The sequence below is a fragment of the Sylvia atricapilla genome, chromosome 10 (assembly GCF_009819655.1).
Source record: "Sylvia atricapilla isolate bSylAtr1 chromosome 10, bSylAtr1.pri, whole genome shotgun sequence".
Classification (NCBI taxonomy): domain Eukaryota; kingdom Metazoa; phylum Chordata; class Aves; order Passeriformes; family Sylviidae; genus Sylvia; species Sylvia atricapilla.
The window spans coordinates 19,044,943-19,060,652 of record NC_089149.1 but is presented as its reverse complement, the minus strand read 5'-3'; the positions used below and the strand labels follow the sequence as shown (position 1 = coordinate 19,060,652).

At 38.0% G+C, this 15,710-nt stretch overlaps 1 protein-coding gene across 12 annotated transcripts in view; it reads right to left on the bottom strand.

Moving 5' to 3' along the window:
- The window catches only part of GIGYF2 (GRB10 interacting GYF protein 2), a 74,650-nt gene that overhangs the window by 50,753 nt on the left and 8,187 nt on the right, over positions 1-15,710 (bottom strand). For 11 of the 12 annotated variants that reach the window (XM_066326197.1, XM_066326196.1, XM_066326198.1 and 8 more), the window contains 4 exons: positions 11,780-11,859; positions 9,074-9,203; positions 6,801-6,896; positions 1,759-1,867 (listed from right to left, as the gene is read on the bottom strand). In XM_066326197.1, the coding sequence (XP_066182294.1) occupies positions 1,759-1,867; positions 6,801-6,896; positions 9,074-9,203; positions 11,780-11,820 (376 nt within the window). In that variant the 5' untranslated portion in view covers positions 11,821-11,859. Of the gene's footprint in view, positions 1-1,758; positions 1,868-6,800; positions 6,897-9,073; positions 9,204-11,779; positions 11,860-15,710 lie in introns of those variants that run through there. The other variant, XM_066326207.1, reaches the window with a different exon arrangement.

The following is a 15,710-nucleotide window of genomic DNA, read 5'->3' as shown; positions in this document are numbered from 1 at the left end:
TCAAATTAGGACAAAACAAAAAAGAAAGTGAAAACTATTACTTTTGCAACAAAGTTCTTGCTAGTATTTCTTAACAAATATTAAAAATTAATTATGAGAAACCAGGAATATATGCAGCAGCTTTCAAACAGTCTCAACACTGCATTTAAAGTTCTCTCCACTAAAATGTAAGGAATCAAACTTTACTGCCAAAGTAGATTCAATAGTAGAATTACTGGATTAGAAGCCATATTCTGCCACATTTAGCCTTACAACTCATTGAAACTAATGGGGGCAATTAAAAACAGCTCACTGCTCACTGCATAAGGATGGCATTATGGTAAATAGTGCAGCAAAGAAAACAAAGAGAAATTTGACAAAGAAAGCAAAATAAAGGATGTGGCAAATTAGAAATGGCCAAAGTATCTTGGTATTGAAACGAGAGCACACTAGTGGGTGTGATGAACGCAAATCACCAAATTTTAAGCAGCAATAATTTAATTTGCAGAATTAAGTCTTGATGCATCTTAAAAAACAGCCAATACATGTATTCCTAGCAAAAGTGAAACACAGGCAGTAGAAACACACACATTAAAATAAAAAAGCAACAACTCTCAAGTGAGTATACACATATATATATAAATATATATATGCACACTTTTTTTTTTTCAATTGAACCCTGAGCATTTGTGCAAATACAGTGACAAACGAAGGGGAAGCACCAGGAAAAAATCTAGTGATAGTCTCATGAAGCTTTAAATTCATATCTTAGCTGGGAAGCAACCACAAGAAGACAGACAACAATCTACAAATATCTGAGAGATGTAAACTAAAAAGAAAGCAAGATTAAGGAATGAGAAAAGAAATAAGAGAACACATTAAGTCAAAGCAAAATTCTAGTCAAGCATCTAATTACAGTAGTACTTTCTGAAAATCTTAATGAAAATATCACCCATTAAAGATATTTAGAATTAAACTTAAAAGGGCTCTAGGAGAAACTTCACCTAAGTACCTGCAAAGACAAAGGTTATAAGATTATTTACTCAGTATTTCCAAGTTAGTAGCTTCCTACTATTCTAAATGTAACCCATCATATTTATATATAAAGCTCCCCCAAAAAAGAATTCATAGAAGTGTGCACATTGAAAGACAATTGCTGAGATAAATTCTGGGTTAAACAATTTGATTTGACTTTAAAACCATGGCTTCAGGACATTTTCTCCATTACTCTGCAAATGTTTGAGTTGATCCTGGATGAGACATCAACTACAGTGATGCACTAAAACTGGGAAGACTCAAATGTCTCCCAAATTCAATTATAGCTTTCTATTCACTGTTTACACTCAGGATGTTAACAAATGAAGATGGTTTTTCAGAACACTGAACTCAACCAACTACAACCCTGATGTCTTAAAGATATTAGTAGATTTTTTTCTACCCTCTCCATAAAAATTGGTTTTATGCTTTTAATAAAGTTATTTCTAACAATTCTAACCAAAGTATTTCATATTTCACCCCAAAACGACCTTTGCCTTTTGCTTTCCCACCCACCAACCTGGCAAAGGCATATTAACAGAGATACCAGTTGTGCTCTGAGATGTGCAGAATCATCACTGAACACAATATTCATTCTCCAGCACCACCTTGTTGGAAATGTTTCAAAGCTTTAAGCAAAAAGACACTAAGCATGAGAACACATGGTTCTAGGCAAGCTCCAATTAATATCTCTGAGCAGCTTTGACCTGGATCCATTGCAGCACATCCCCACTGGCAGCTCACCTCGACCTCTAGAGGAACTTCGACCTCGAGGAGCCCCTACCACCGTTCCTCCTCCACGTCCCGTCAACCGCAGGACAGCAGCACTGTTTACAGACATCGAGAAATTCCTCTGCCAAGAAGAGAGAGTCACAGTCAGATCGTGCAAAAACCTCACAAGGAAACCACAAATACAAAAAAAACCACCAATAAAAACCAAACAAAATGAAAAAACAAACATTTAGCATTATCTTAAATTTGGCTTTTGGTTCCATTATAAATTCTCTACAATTAACATTAGAAAGGAAAAGGATTCCATGCTCATGTGAGCAGCTGAAGTGGTCTATAAAAGGGTCTCAGTCAGTATCACCATTTTCAAGTTACTTAGCTGAGCTTTCTATGCTCTGAAGTAAGCATCTGAACACTACTCCTTTATCAGGTGATGCCAGACAGAAACCATCAGAACCATCAGCAGTGTCAAACACACATTCTCCTGCAGAAAGAGACTGGCACCTGCCCATACCTGACACCAATAATTAATACCAATTCTAAACGTACTTCTTAAGCTAAGCAGGCAAATGTAAAGACCAAAAGAGTTTAAATAAAATTATATTTACCAATCTCCTTTGCAGAAATAAATCTTTTTATTCTCTAAATATCACAAGAGTAATACATTTTAGGAGTAAGACATTTTAGGGAAAACTAAGTGTACTTAAGGCTTCTGATATTTAAGTGACACTTATTTTCGTAAGAAAATAAACATCAGTAAAATACAACTTTAGCTTAATATGAAACAACTGCTAAAAATAAGCTATTCCAATAAAGAATGGATAAATATAACCAACTCTGGCCCCATTCTCTGAGCACAAATACTTAGAAAACTGGGCCAAAGTATTCAGAAACATTAACAAGTAAACCTGAAATGACAGACGTTCTGAATGCAAGTCTTCAATAATTAGAATGCAAAGGACTCTAAACAGCTGTTATACCAGGCTTCTTGAAAGAAACTTAAAGCCAGCAAGGTGCTTACATCAACTCACGTGAATTATTATGACTTTGAAGGCCTTCAGAGAACAATGAGACAAGTGATTATACATTATATAAAATCTAAATCATTAATATAAAAGCTAACAGGAGGTTTAATACATTACAGAAACATTTCAGAAACTGCTTGGTATGAGCTCCCTACAAAAGTAGATCTTCCTTCAAGAGAGAATTAGTAACTAATTAGACTTGAGAGGAAGGAAAAAATGCAGTCATGCATGGCAAAAAAGCAAGGTCAGCCTCCAATAAATCCCTTTTCTGAACTAGCTTTTAAAGGTTAAAGCAACCATTTCAACTTCAAGTCAAAAGGAACCACCTCCATCTGCTTCTGAGCAAACCACCACCTTTCCAGGTGTTGATACTTCTTTTTTGTGAAGCACTGAAATATTTCACTACAAAAACATACTTAAAACTATTATCAGAATTGTTGTCTTGCATAGGAGATTCCTCATCTTTAAAATGCCTTATTCTTCCTGTAAGTACAAAATAACCTTACTTTCTTTTCCAATTTATTTTTAATTTGACTTGTCTGCCTGAACTCTAGAGCAACTCCTCCCTCCCCTCTGTAGAGCCTACTGCAGGTGAAGGCATAGTGGTAACAATCCACACGGTAAGACCACAATAAGCAATAAAAAAGCAAAGTCAAAAAGCAAAAATTCCCCTACTATTGGTCAGTGTATTCCTTCAATGACCAATGCTGACCATGCACACCGAAGAACAGAAGAATGAAGCTGCCACAAAACAGCTTTAGTAGCAAATTAAGATGTCTTAGGAAACAGATGTCAGGAAAATAATCAAGGAAAACACAAAAGGACCTCCATTATATTCAGCAAGAGTTTGTGCCTCCCTTAATATGCAAGCAGGTAAGACTAAGACAACTAAATTCCCCCCTAATGCAAATAGGAAAACAGGGAGCAGGGGGAAAGGCAAAGGACCATTTGCTGTACACTGTCAGTACTCTGTGGTGGAAAGCCCTGTCAAAGCCATGGGCTGCATCCTTCTTTGTTTCAACACACACTACCCTGGAAACATATTTACAAATCATAGATTTGTCTAAGATATTTCATTATATTAGGCCAATCAGCTGAACTCTGGATTAACTCAACAACTTTCTCTTCAGAAAAGTAACATTCTACATAAAAAGAACCAGCAATTCCACCCAAAGTTTGTCCATGTCCTGTTACAAGGAACACTGTAGTCTTAAGTATCTAATTAAATACTACAAGACTAAACACATTTAAGTTTAAATTCATACAGCTGACAAGATCTGTCATCCATCTCTATATAATACATCTTTAAATCAGCTTGAGACAAGTCCCTTCCATGCCATCAGATGCATAATACAGCAGGAACTGTTCTGAACCTAAGGCTGAAGTAATCCTGACAGGCTCAGCTGCAACTGAACACTACACTGAAGTACTAGTGCTCTGATCAGCCTCTCTCTCTCTCTAAGGACTCCCAAAGCCCTGCCCCTCAAGTTCTGAGACAACAATGCTATCCTAAGTATTCACGGAGGGGCTAAAAAGGTCTTTCAAACTCTCTTTTATCAATCTTAAGAACTTTCCTGCATCACAGCTAGCAGCAAATCCATTAATATTCACCTCAAGATCACTTCTGAACATGATTCTTAATGATAAATTATGTTATGTCATGGGGAACAAACACCAGAATTCCCAACTTAAAAAACACCATTCCCTTGTTTCCTTGAATCTGTCATGAAAACAGGAAAAAAAGGACATGAAAAACCATTGTCCACATCCTCTGGGTCCCCAGAGAACATGAAAGGAAAAGCTTTCTTAAAAAGGGAATATGAACCTCTTCTTTCAGATTATGATTTCTGTGGAGATTTCAGAGAATTGTTAAGCTGCTTAAAGGCTCCTGTATGGTTACAGGTGAAAAGGAGCAGGAAAAAGCACTGACATGGTATACACCAACTCCTCAGGAGTTTTCAAGACTGGTGAAACACTGATGCTACAGCAGAGGACCACATCTATCCCTGAAGCTCAGCAGCACTCACCATCTCACCTGTACTCAGCACACTCTCAATACCATAGCCTTCAACTCGTGTTATTCCTTGCAGAGAGTGTATCACCAAAAGTCAGCATCCCCTTGAACTGCAAAAGGCCTGTAAGTCCTTTCTGGAGGACCCCACTATACATCAGCAAAAGAATATGTCCCAAGATATTCACACAAAGGTTCAACATTTTGATGTGCTACTGTATGTCTAGCTGACCATTTCTGGGGTTTGCTCCTGAATCCCTCCTCTTCCTGCTCAAGAACAGGAGCTAAGACAACACTTCACATGAAAACATAGTCTCGATTTCAGCTGGCTTTTAAGACTAACTATGACATGAAGTGCTCACAGTGTATCCATGTGAACTCAAATATAACTGCTGATTAAAAACTGAACCATTAGTATCTTGTGTGAAAATGTCAGCATCCTACAGAGATACAAGAAATACAGAATAACTCTAAAGAGGAAGAAGTCCAGAAGAGATGAAGAGGATATGTCAAAACACTCACACACAAAATGAAATGAAAAATTCAAGAACACAACAGCCTAGGGCAGGCAAAGGAAGGAGATGCTCTGATATACTAAGAAACTAATAGTAATATCATCCACCCCTGCAAAAATCAAATTACTCAACAGCAAAAACACCCACCTTCCTATTTAAAAAGAAACAACAACAACAACAAAAGAACCACAGTATTTTGAAGTAAGAAAAGTTCTAAGAAACATGAAAAGTCTGAGAGCAACTGCAAAATCAAAAGTTCTGACAGCACGAAAGAGGAAACCAGTTCAGAGTCAAAAGTCAGAGGCACTTATCCAGAGAAGACAGGTAGTTTTCTCCATTAGGAATCAAATTTAAAGCAAGAGCTTCCAAAGATCAGTCATCCTTGAAATGGAATCCTTATGGACTACTTGCTCTCACTCTCATCCATCTCTATTTCGTTATATACCTATAAACACCAAAGGAGGAGATAAACAAGCAACTGCTTATATACAGAGCAGTAAAAAGTACTGCATCTTCTTAATACATGTTAACAGTCTAAGAACTTCAGTACTTCTCTAAAGAACACAAAACTGAGGCTACAGAACTTAGCCACTTTTGTGACTCTCTGGTTACCAAAGAGAAGGTGGTAAAAAACTGTAGAGAACATCACCAATCTGAAAATGGTGCATACCTAAAAAAATAGGTAACACTTCCCAGACTGCAATCCTGGATTTAACAACCTGTCTTCCATAGAACGCTGGATTAAAAAAAACAGTTTTTCAAATTTAAGGTAATAATTGAGCATGGATAGAATTTAAACTTTATGCTGACACAGTATGCTTTCATAATTTCTTTCTCTGTGTCCTAGGTTACAACGAAAAGGTGTAACCAAAAGTATGTATCATATTACAATCTTCATAAACTGTTAAAATAGGTGAGGCAGTGTTCTTTATCTCCTCCATGACTCACTCATGGTAACTCCCTCTGGGGGACAATCTCCACTAATGGGGCACCGGTGTCTCCCATGATTCACAGAATTACATCATCCCATTGTGAGATGCCCTGCCCAGGGGGAGGAATCAAACAATCCTACCTTTATATAATCTGAGGCCTGGAACACCAGGAGAGCACTACCACTACATTCCCAGAGGACAAGAGCTCAATAACCACCACTGGACCTCCAGAGAAGAACTCTTTCTACAGGATCACTGCTTCAACAAAACCACATCCATCACTCCAACAGGACTGCAGCCACCATTTAATCAGACTGCTACCACCACCCTGACCAACAAGGTGTCAAGGTATCCTTGCTCTGTCAGTTTAAGTCAGAGTTTCCATAATATTGCCTTTATTTTAATTTTTCTATTATATTGTAGTCCTAACCTGGAATCTCCTGGTGGTCTGCTTTGAAAACTAGTACACTCTGAGACCTACTAATCTCAAATTTTATTGTTTTTCTAAATGGAAGCACACTCTTTATTATGTCTTTACACTAATAACAATCTAAAAAAAAAAAAAAATACAAACCTGTTCTTCTTCTGTAAAAGGTACAAGTGCCAGTGGTGGCAGGGGCTCCTCTTGTAAAATAGGCAAAAACTCCTTATCCAGAAGGTCTGAAGGTATCTGTATGAAAGAATAAGAGCGTTCCACTACATCCAGTATTTCTACTTCAGCGATGATGCCACACACTGATTCATAAAAAATTTTTATTCTGCCAACTCTGTCTCCATCTACCCAGTACTTCCACTAACTGTTATTGTGGGTGAGTATAAGTCTGCTGCGAATTTACAACCCTCAAAAAAAAATTCTTATAAACAAGGGATCACCCACCCACAAGGCCACAGACATCAGAATTCACACACTACTACAGTTGAAATTCAAATCAAGTGACATTTCATCTGGTAAATTAAAAATTATTGCTTTTAACTTCAACACATTTTTATAGTCAGATTATAGCCAACTAACACCTACAGCAGAGAGGTTGTATTTGATTTAAAGTAAGCAACTCCAATTTACAACCAACCAGGAGAGCAAAAGCAAAACCAAACCCAAACCAACCATAAAAACACACAAAAAAAGCCAAGTACAATGAAACGATATGTACAGATTAACTAGAGAACACTAATGATTTAAATAGAAATACATTTTAACACTAATTTTGAATCAGAAGCTCCATCAACAGATGTGACCTTGAGAAGGTAGATAAGAACCTCCAATGATATACAGCCAAGTGAGTTCCAATTCTGCCAATGGACAACTGCTTCAAAAATACTTAGTTCATAACACTAAAGACATTTTTTCATTTAGATATATGCTAGCAGAAATTCTCCTGCTTGCCGTCAGACTCTCTTCTAATAAGAGATGAAACAGCTTTAAAATATCACTGTCAACTATTAGCTGACTAGAATGACTGTCATGTCCTCTCAGTCTTCATAACTAGAGTCACTCAATACCCTGGAAATGTGGTTATCAAAAGAAAGACATACTCTAATCAGTGCCTTTCTGGCAAACACATCGGAAGAAAATACTCTTTTGGACCATTCATAACAATCAGAGAACTTCCTGTAACACAGGATATTTGAGGGTTGTTCTGAATCAGCCCCAAGAGCAGAGGTCTCAGCATCATCTGACATAACAAACACAAACTGCAAAAAACAATGACTTCTGACTGGCTGACCTATCCAACCATAACATCAAGATTTATATCTTGGTTTCCTGTAGAACAGGACAATTCTGCCTGTTAAAGCACAGCTTTAAGCTATATCACACTTAACAGACTTAGAAAAATCTTTGACATTCAATGCCCTTAAATCCATGTTTAAGCAGTGCAAGGCTCCCAGTGTTGTACAAGAATGTCAGCACAGCCAAGACAGGACAGGAACATAAAGCTGTGTGTGCACATCTCCATTCCAAGCTTAAGGCACAAGCCTGACATCATTTCTTGCAGCCCCTCCCTCCCTCAAGGGTATCTGAGGGATAAGTCAATCTCAGGGGAATTCAGACTTCCAAGTTTGCTGCAACAATAAACCAACTACTGAAACCATCTAAAGAAAAACCCAACGTTTACAACAGCAAAATGTATTAATCATTTGCCTGAAAGATCTCTGAAATTTTACATCTTTTTTTTTTTTTACATCACTGAGAACTCTGTTTGAAGTCAAACCAGAAGGAAGTTCTTGATTTTTCTATACTGCTCTTGTGCATTACATGTCATTGTTTCTGTGTACTGATTCCCAGAGAATTAAGCTACCTGAAGACTGCTCTCATTGGGCTAGTTACCTGCTAAAGTGAACTGACTTAAAATGGGATAAACAGAGACCTCTTCCATTTTTCAGATAATCTGCTCAGATGATTTATTCCCTGACTTTGTAGCTGAATCAAATAACTATTATGCACTACATGAAATAAAATCCTACTGAGGCAAGCAAATCTGCACAGCTGCAAGGAGACTTTAACCCTCAGTCATCTGTGGCAGTGGGACTGAGAATATGGCAATCAGGGGTTTTTGTTCTCTAGGGTACAGGAAGTTACCCCCTAAAATTAAAAAAAAAAAAAAAAACAACAAAAACAAACCCACAAAATAAACCAAAGTATAAACAAACAAAACCCCAAAAAACATATTGAATCTGGCAGAAGTGCAAACAAACAAGTGCACACATGAAAACCCCTCACAATCACCCCGGGATTGCAGGGGATACATGACATCTTTGTCCATAAGCACAAAATACAAACAATTGTTCCTAATCACAAGACTGTCATTAAGAATACACACATCAGGCCACCTTCCTCTTCCTGCCCACCTTATTATCCTTTAGAAAAAGTGCCAACATTTCTTCTCTCCCATAGCGATAGTCTGCCAGTTTGTACTTGGGCAAAGCCGGAGACAGAGGAGGAGATGTCACACTCCCGCCACTAGACAAAGCTCGCAGCCTGAAAGAAAGCAGAAAAGCAACGAAAACTGAATTGAGAACATCTTCACCTGTGCTACCAATCCTCTGCACACTTACAGATTTGACACAAACAAAGTAAATACAATACTGAAAGTAAAGACATTAAGCGTTTAACTTCAAAACTCTAAATCTCAGTGCTTTGATACGAAGAGTGGAAGAACCTCCCTTATCACATCCACAAGCAGGAGAGCAAAAAAGAAAAAAATTCCCATGAGCACATGAAGGAATTCAACTTGCCCCAGGAAAACTCTTATGTTGACTACACAGCAAGCCAGCTATACTCCCATAAAACCTTGCCTGAGCTATTTGCTCAGGCTGCACACAAATCAGTGGGAGACCTTAATGACAACAGCTTCCTTTGGCTAAGAAAAATTCTTACGATTCTAGAAGAGGGCAGCAAATATTAAGCTAAGGAAAGAGTCTATTCAGATGTTTCATGAAGTTTAATGGAACAGCACAGTAAATTTTATAATTAAGTTTCTTCTTGTGTCTCTGGAATCCTTCCTTACCACAAATCCCTCTTCCACAAGTTAAAATTAATGGCTTTTTTCTTTAGAGTGCATATTCTACCTAACTTAGGCTATCAATAAAAGAAAAAAAAAATTAAAAGATATGCACAAAATATAGTGACACTCTGCTTCAGAGAAGCTGGAAGCAGCAATCTAATAAATCTAACTTATGGCAACAGATAAATATGCTATTACATTTGTTCCAATTCCACACAGGTAAGTTACTCAACTTCTTGCAGGTAGCATCTTACTGCTGTACATTATTCCTACCCTGCAGGTGAATTAGTCTCATTCTACACATCTACTTCCTCAGCTACACAAACATCTGTTATTTTTACTTTGAGGAATGTTTTACAAAAGGATATGTGTGTCAAGAAACAAAACTCTGCCCATTTTCTTACATTCTCTTTGATGGGCAACTTAGACAACTAAAACAGTAAAAGCTTCTCAGCAATCAAAAGATCCTTGGAAGAGAAGTAGCTCTAAACTAAAACAGACTACCTTTCACCTAATTATTGAAGCATGCTTTGATTTATTATTCTTTAAACAGAAACGAAAAAAAATCATTTGCAAGTCAAAAGCTGATTTTATTTCTTTAGTTTGCTGCCACCCTGTGGCAGTTCCTCAGTGTACCAGTTCCAAACAAATTCTGCCTGCGGAAGAATTCTTTAAAGGATTTGATGGCTCAGTGCAATGTTCAACACCAATCAGATCAGTCGTGACCCAGAGTTCCACTGTTAAGTGATACAGCAGCTTACGTGACAGACATGACTATACCACAACCCAAAAGAAAAATTATAAATCTTATGTTCCATTATTCCTGTAAAAAGATACTAATTCACTGAAGTATAATATATGCTTCTGTACATAATCTAATCTGGTTTTTAAACTCACTGGAGACTCACTGTGACAGTCGCCTCACTATGACACAGCAATTAAGTTACTCTTGAAATATGTGCTTTTTTTTAGAATTGTCTTCCCCCTTCTCTTTTTTTAATATAACTTTGGCTTCCATCCATCAAGAATCTAATCATGTCTGTCTCTTACACTGAAGAGCACTCCAGCACAAGATATCTGCCTGGTGGGCATATTTATAGATATTGATAAATTCATTCTTTAACCTTCTTTCATTCTAGCAAAATAGACAGCTCTCATTGTTTCACAGGCTGCAAATCACATCTTACTTCTTCACTGAATCCTCTCCAATTTCTGTACATTGTGCACAGAAATGTGTTCAGGAAAAGTGAATGTGTTGTTCAAGTAACAGTTCTAATCACAAGCTATGCAGCAACTGTGTTTCCTATAACCACTCCCCATTCCCATTCACACACTTGGGGATCAATGACTCTTCAAAAACCACTCAGAATTCTTATTTGTAACTGAAGTCACCAATACTTTAACAAGAAATTGGAACAAATGCTGAATAATCACACCTGTGCAACTGCTCTTCGCCAGAGGCCAGGATAATGCATGTCAGACAAACTGTAAAACTAACAGCTGACAAAATTATATGCCAGCAGGGATTCCCTGAACACAATAGCTCTCTTTTCCTAACACTGTTCAATACAAACTTGCAGGACACTGACACAGAACTCACACTTTTACCATATTCCATATAGGGACTGGGTTTTTTAAAACTGGGAAAAGAAAAAGCTTGCTTAGGTATAGATTTAAGTATAGTGAGGAGAGTTTAAGAACTTCCTTATTAACATGCATCACACAGAAACAGCAAATAAGCATATCCTCCATTATTCTGTGCATACCTCTGAGATCATAAACATTACTCCTCCTCAAATGTTTGGCAGCAAGTTAAATACTATGCATTAACGTAACAAAAAACCCAACTCAATTCATACACAATGCCAATTCACAAAATGAAGACTAATTTTATAATATTGCCATAGATCACAAGCCATGGACTGAGGTGAAGCAGGACAAAACAACAAAGATACTATATCCCATTCAGTCCCACAATCAATTCTGCTCCAAAGGGGAAAAAAATCCTTTTAGACAAGTTCTGGAGTCTGACAAAACAGAAAAAACTTACCATTCAGGCCCAAAGTTAAGTGTCTGAGTTTCTGCTGCCATTTTTTCCTGTTCTATTCCTCTTTTTTAAAAAGTGTGAACCTGAAAAATAAAAATATTATGAAAACAGATGGATTGATACAGTCGTTCATAGATTAACTCAAAATACAAAAGGACGCCTGGTCATGCAAAGAAGTGAAAAAAAATTTACTACATTGATTTATTTTCTTTTAAGGAATCCATTTCAGCTTTCCACCACAGATTGATTTAGTGATATAGGAACAACTGCATCAAGATTTCTTCCCTAAATCCCTCTTTTAACAGCTCAAACAGGACACTGGATTAGAGTGTCTGAGGAAACAATTTGTACAAACACAGAGAACTTGATGCATAATCCTCTCCTCTAAGAGCAGTAATGCTTAATTAACAGAATTGCCGCTTCCTGACAATTACAAGAGGATAAAACCCCACCAGAATTACAGCAAGACAGATTTGCCAGCTGAGTGGCAGAGTATTCAAGAATTTTCCACTGCTCATTCTTGAAAAATAAGCCTCCTAAAGACTCAGTACATCCAATGCTACAACATCTCCAAAACTCTGCAGGCAAACTACAGTGTTTCTTACATTCTTAGTTTTACTAAGGAAAAAAAAAAAAAAAAAAAAAAAAAAAAAGCGCCTAACTCCAGACTCCAGCTAATTTCATTGCTGTTAGCCAAGGCAGGTCCTGCAGACACTAGCAAAGCTTATGTCAAGTTCCTGCATATCCAGAGTGCATGGATAAGAGCAGATGAAGCCATACAGGATGGAAAGAACAAGACAGGGGAGGGCAAACAACATAGGGTAAAGCTATGTACTTTTGCCTAACAGAACCAAGTCCACCCCAAGCAGTTCTGGAGAAGTGTCTTTTCATGCAATAAATACAGCTCCTCTTTCCTTCCAGCAGCTGCCAAATCCAAATCTGCAGAGGAAGATAGTTTGTTTTCTTAAAATCCAAACACACAGTAGGTAAATCCCAAGAAAAAGAATTTGAAGCATCACCTGCAGACATTGGTTGATTAGACTTCAAGAACCCATAACATCAGGAGGCAACTTTGCTGCAAAGAACCACATCCCTTTTCAGATACAGGGATCAAATAAGGAACTTTATAAGTTTGTCTATACTTCACGTGAAAAGGTGACGAAATAGAAAAAGAAAATCCAGGGAGATAGAGATGGAAAGGGCATTAGTTACTTAGAAAAACAGGACAAAACCTAACAAAGGAAACTTTTACATTTCACAGAAGTAACCATAATAAAGAGAATAAATCAATACCCTCAAAGCTAGAAAATAACAAAATATGCTGAAACCAAATATGCTAAAACTTCTTGAGCAGATTTTACCCAAATACTTTGGGCATAAGATTACAAATGCTTCTAAAACTCCCTGAAGCCTAAACCCACCAACTGACATTTGGCTTATGTATTTTAACATGCCATATCTTCTTAGTCCCATACACAAAGTAATTTAAATACAAATCTTAATGTTTTTCTTTTCACAACAATTCTAGAGAATAAGATGGAATTATCCCAACTACCTGCACCAAAAGCTACTCCAGAAATACCCAGATATTCTCACAGGTCTAGTCTGAGATGACTTTGGTCTGATCTGAGTTGCCTTTTTGAAGCAGCAGATAGCTCATTAGAACATTCAAGGTATATCCATTCACCATCCTGCAAATCAAAATAAAAGCTGAGGTACCCAAAGACAACATGCAGCAGCCACAAGAGAAGATACTGTGGGGCAATTCAAGTAAACCATCATGAACACTTGGGCAGAGACAAGCTTCTAACACAATTCCTAGTAGCCTTAATTGGATGGCAGTCCCTCCACTTCCTGCAATGCCTGTAATCCTTCTGCTGGGGGTGGCGAGTTTTCAGATCAATCCGTGTGCATCACCAGGGAACCTGGGATTTTTAACTCCTAACATCAAAGCTAGTCTAGTATCAGTAATACCAAAAAGGCTGGCACTCAGGGTTAAGCAATGAAAACACAGCTGAAAAGCATCAGATACAAGGACAAAGCACTAAAACAGTCAGGATCAAGCTGTTCACTGCTTCTGGACCCACTCTTCAGCCTCTGCATTACCTTCTCAATACATTGAGGATGCTGTGTCATGTTTCTCTACTAGACTCCTTAGCAGTTTAGTACCAACAAGAATGCTAGTCTCATCCCAGTGAGCTGCTAAATGGCTTTCCCTATGCCTCATTTTGGCCACCACACTGTGTGAAATCCTCCTCTTCTGTACTGCATTCACTGAAGTTCTCCATCCCTAGAAGTTCTGACTGTGTGAATTTTGAACTGAAAACAAGACAACTGTAAGTGAATGAAATAGTACTGAACACATCCCACCCCCTCAAAACAGAATAAAACAGATATGCAGATGACCTGAATAGGTGTGACAGGTCAACTGAATAGACAAATGTTACCCAGACATAAAACACACATCAAAAAAATTACAGGCAAGGCTGAGAGAAAAATGTTGGACAAGAGGCACCCTGGAAACGGGCAATGATTTGTAAGGAGAGCAGAAAACAGGCAAAAGGCTCAGGAAAGCTAAGACAGCAAGTGTACCAGAGGAAAACACTAAAGCCACGTCAGAGCAGATAAAACAGAGGGAGTGGAAACCCCTGAGCTCTCACTGGCAGCCAAAAGGGGACAGCATGGAAGCCAACCTGAGAGGAACCTCTGACAGTGACTACACCACACCTGGCTGTGTGCAGGAGAAGCTGTACTAACTGGAAAGGCAGGCTGGAGTGGACAAGGCAGCACTCGCATCACAGAAGGCAAAAGTCAGGGTGGAGCAAGAAGAAACATGAGGAATTCAAAGACGCGAATGAACGATCAAGTCACAGATTTAACCATTTTGGCTAGGCAAAAGGCATTAAAAAAATCTTTATAATCTAGATCACTTTCTTGGGTCTTATTAAAATGCTGCTTCCTTATTAATCAAGGATGGCAAATTACAAAAAACACATACACTTAATATTTCCTCCTTGATGTAATTTGATGAAGGAAAAGATCCTTTCTGAACAGCTGGTTCTGAGTTGAGGTTTTCTATAAATCAAAGGCTATTGACTGAGGAATCTCCACAGCCACAGATTTTATATGGGCAGAGGGCACAGGGAGAGCCTCAAGTTGAAGGGAGAAACTGAGGCAGCATTTTGATAATGGCCAGTTAACATCGCTGCTTGGCCAAGGTGCCTACCTGGTGCTTCCCACCACTGCTCCAAACAGGAATATTTTTCCAGAGTTTTCTTAAAATAAGGTCAATACTTGAGCAAGACACCAGTGCAACCCTACAATCAGCTGAGGCTTTCCTGCATATTTTTAGGGGAAAATAGAATTGGGTTGTAAACTGGAACTGGGACCCCATTTTCCTGGACTGACAGCCACAACCAGCCACCAACCTGCCATCGGCATGCAGCAGTGAGAAGAGAAGAAACCACATCAACTCCATCAACAACCTGCAGGCTGGCAAGGGGAAAAAAACCCTATTTTGTCAGCTGGTTAGTACTTGAAAGTCAGAAGTCCACTCTCTGAATAGACACAAACTGTAATCCAATAACATGAAGCCTTTAAGTGGCTTTCACTCACAATTAACAGGTAATATTATACATGCAGAAGCTGCCATCAGCAACATTCATTTCACTGGTTCACTTTAAGAAACAATGGTTATCTTAACAAACTTACAGTTCCTTAAATTATTTTTCAAGCTCGCTATTTATATTTAGTACCTTACAAATGTATTAAAGCTCTCAAACATCTGTTAGAGACACAAGCCAGAACTTGATTCTACTAGCTAGATTTATGTGTTAAAATGTGTAAGATGTTTCAGTTGAAGGTCTACAATTACTGTGGCACTTTTCGCCCACAAACTCTGGTATCTTATTTAAAACATACAACTAGCTAATAA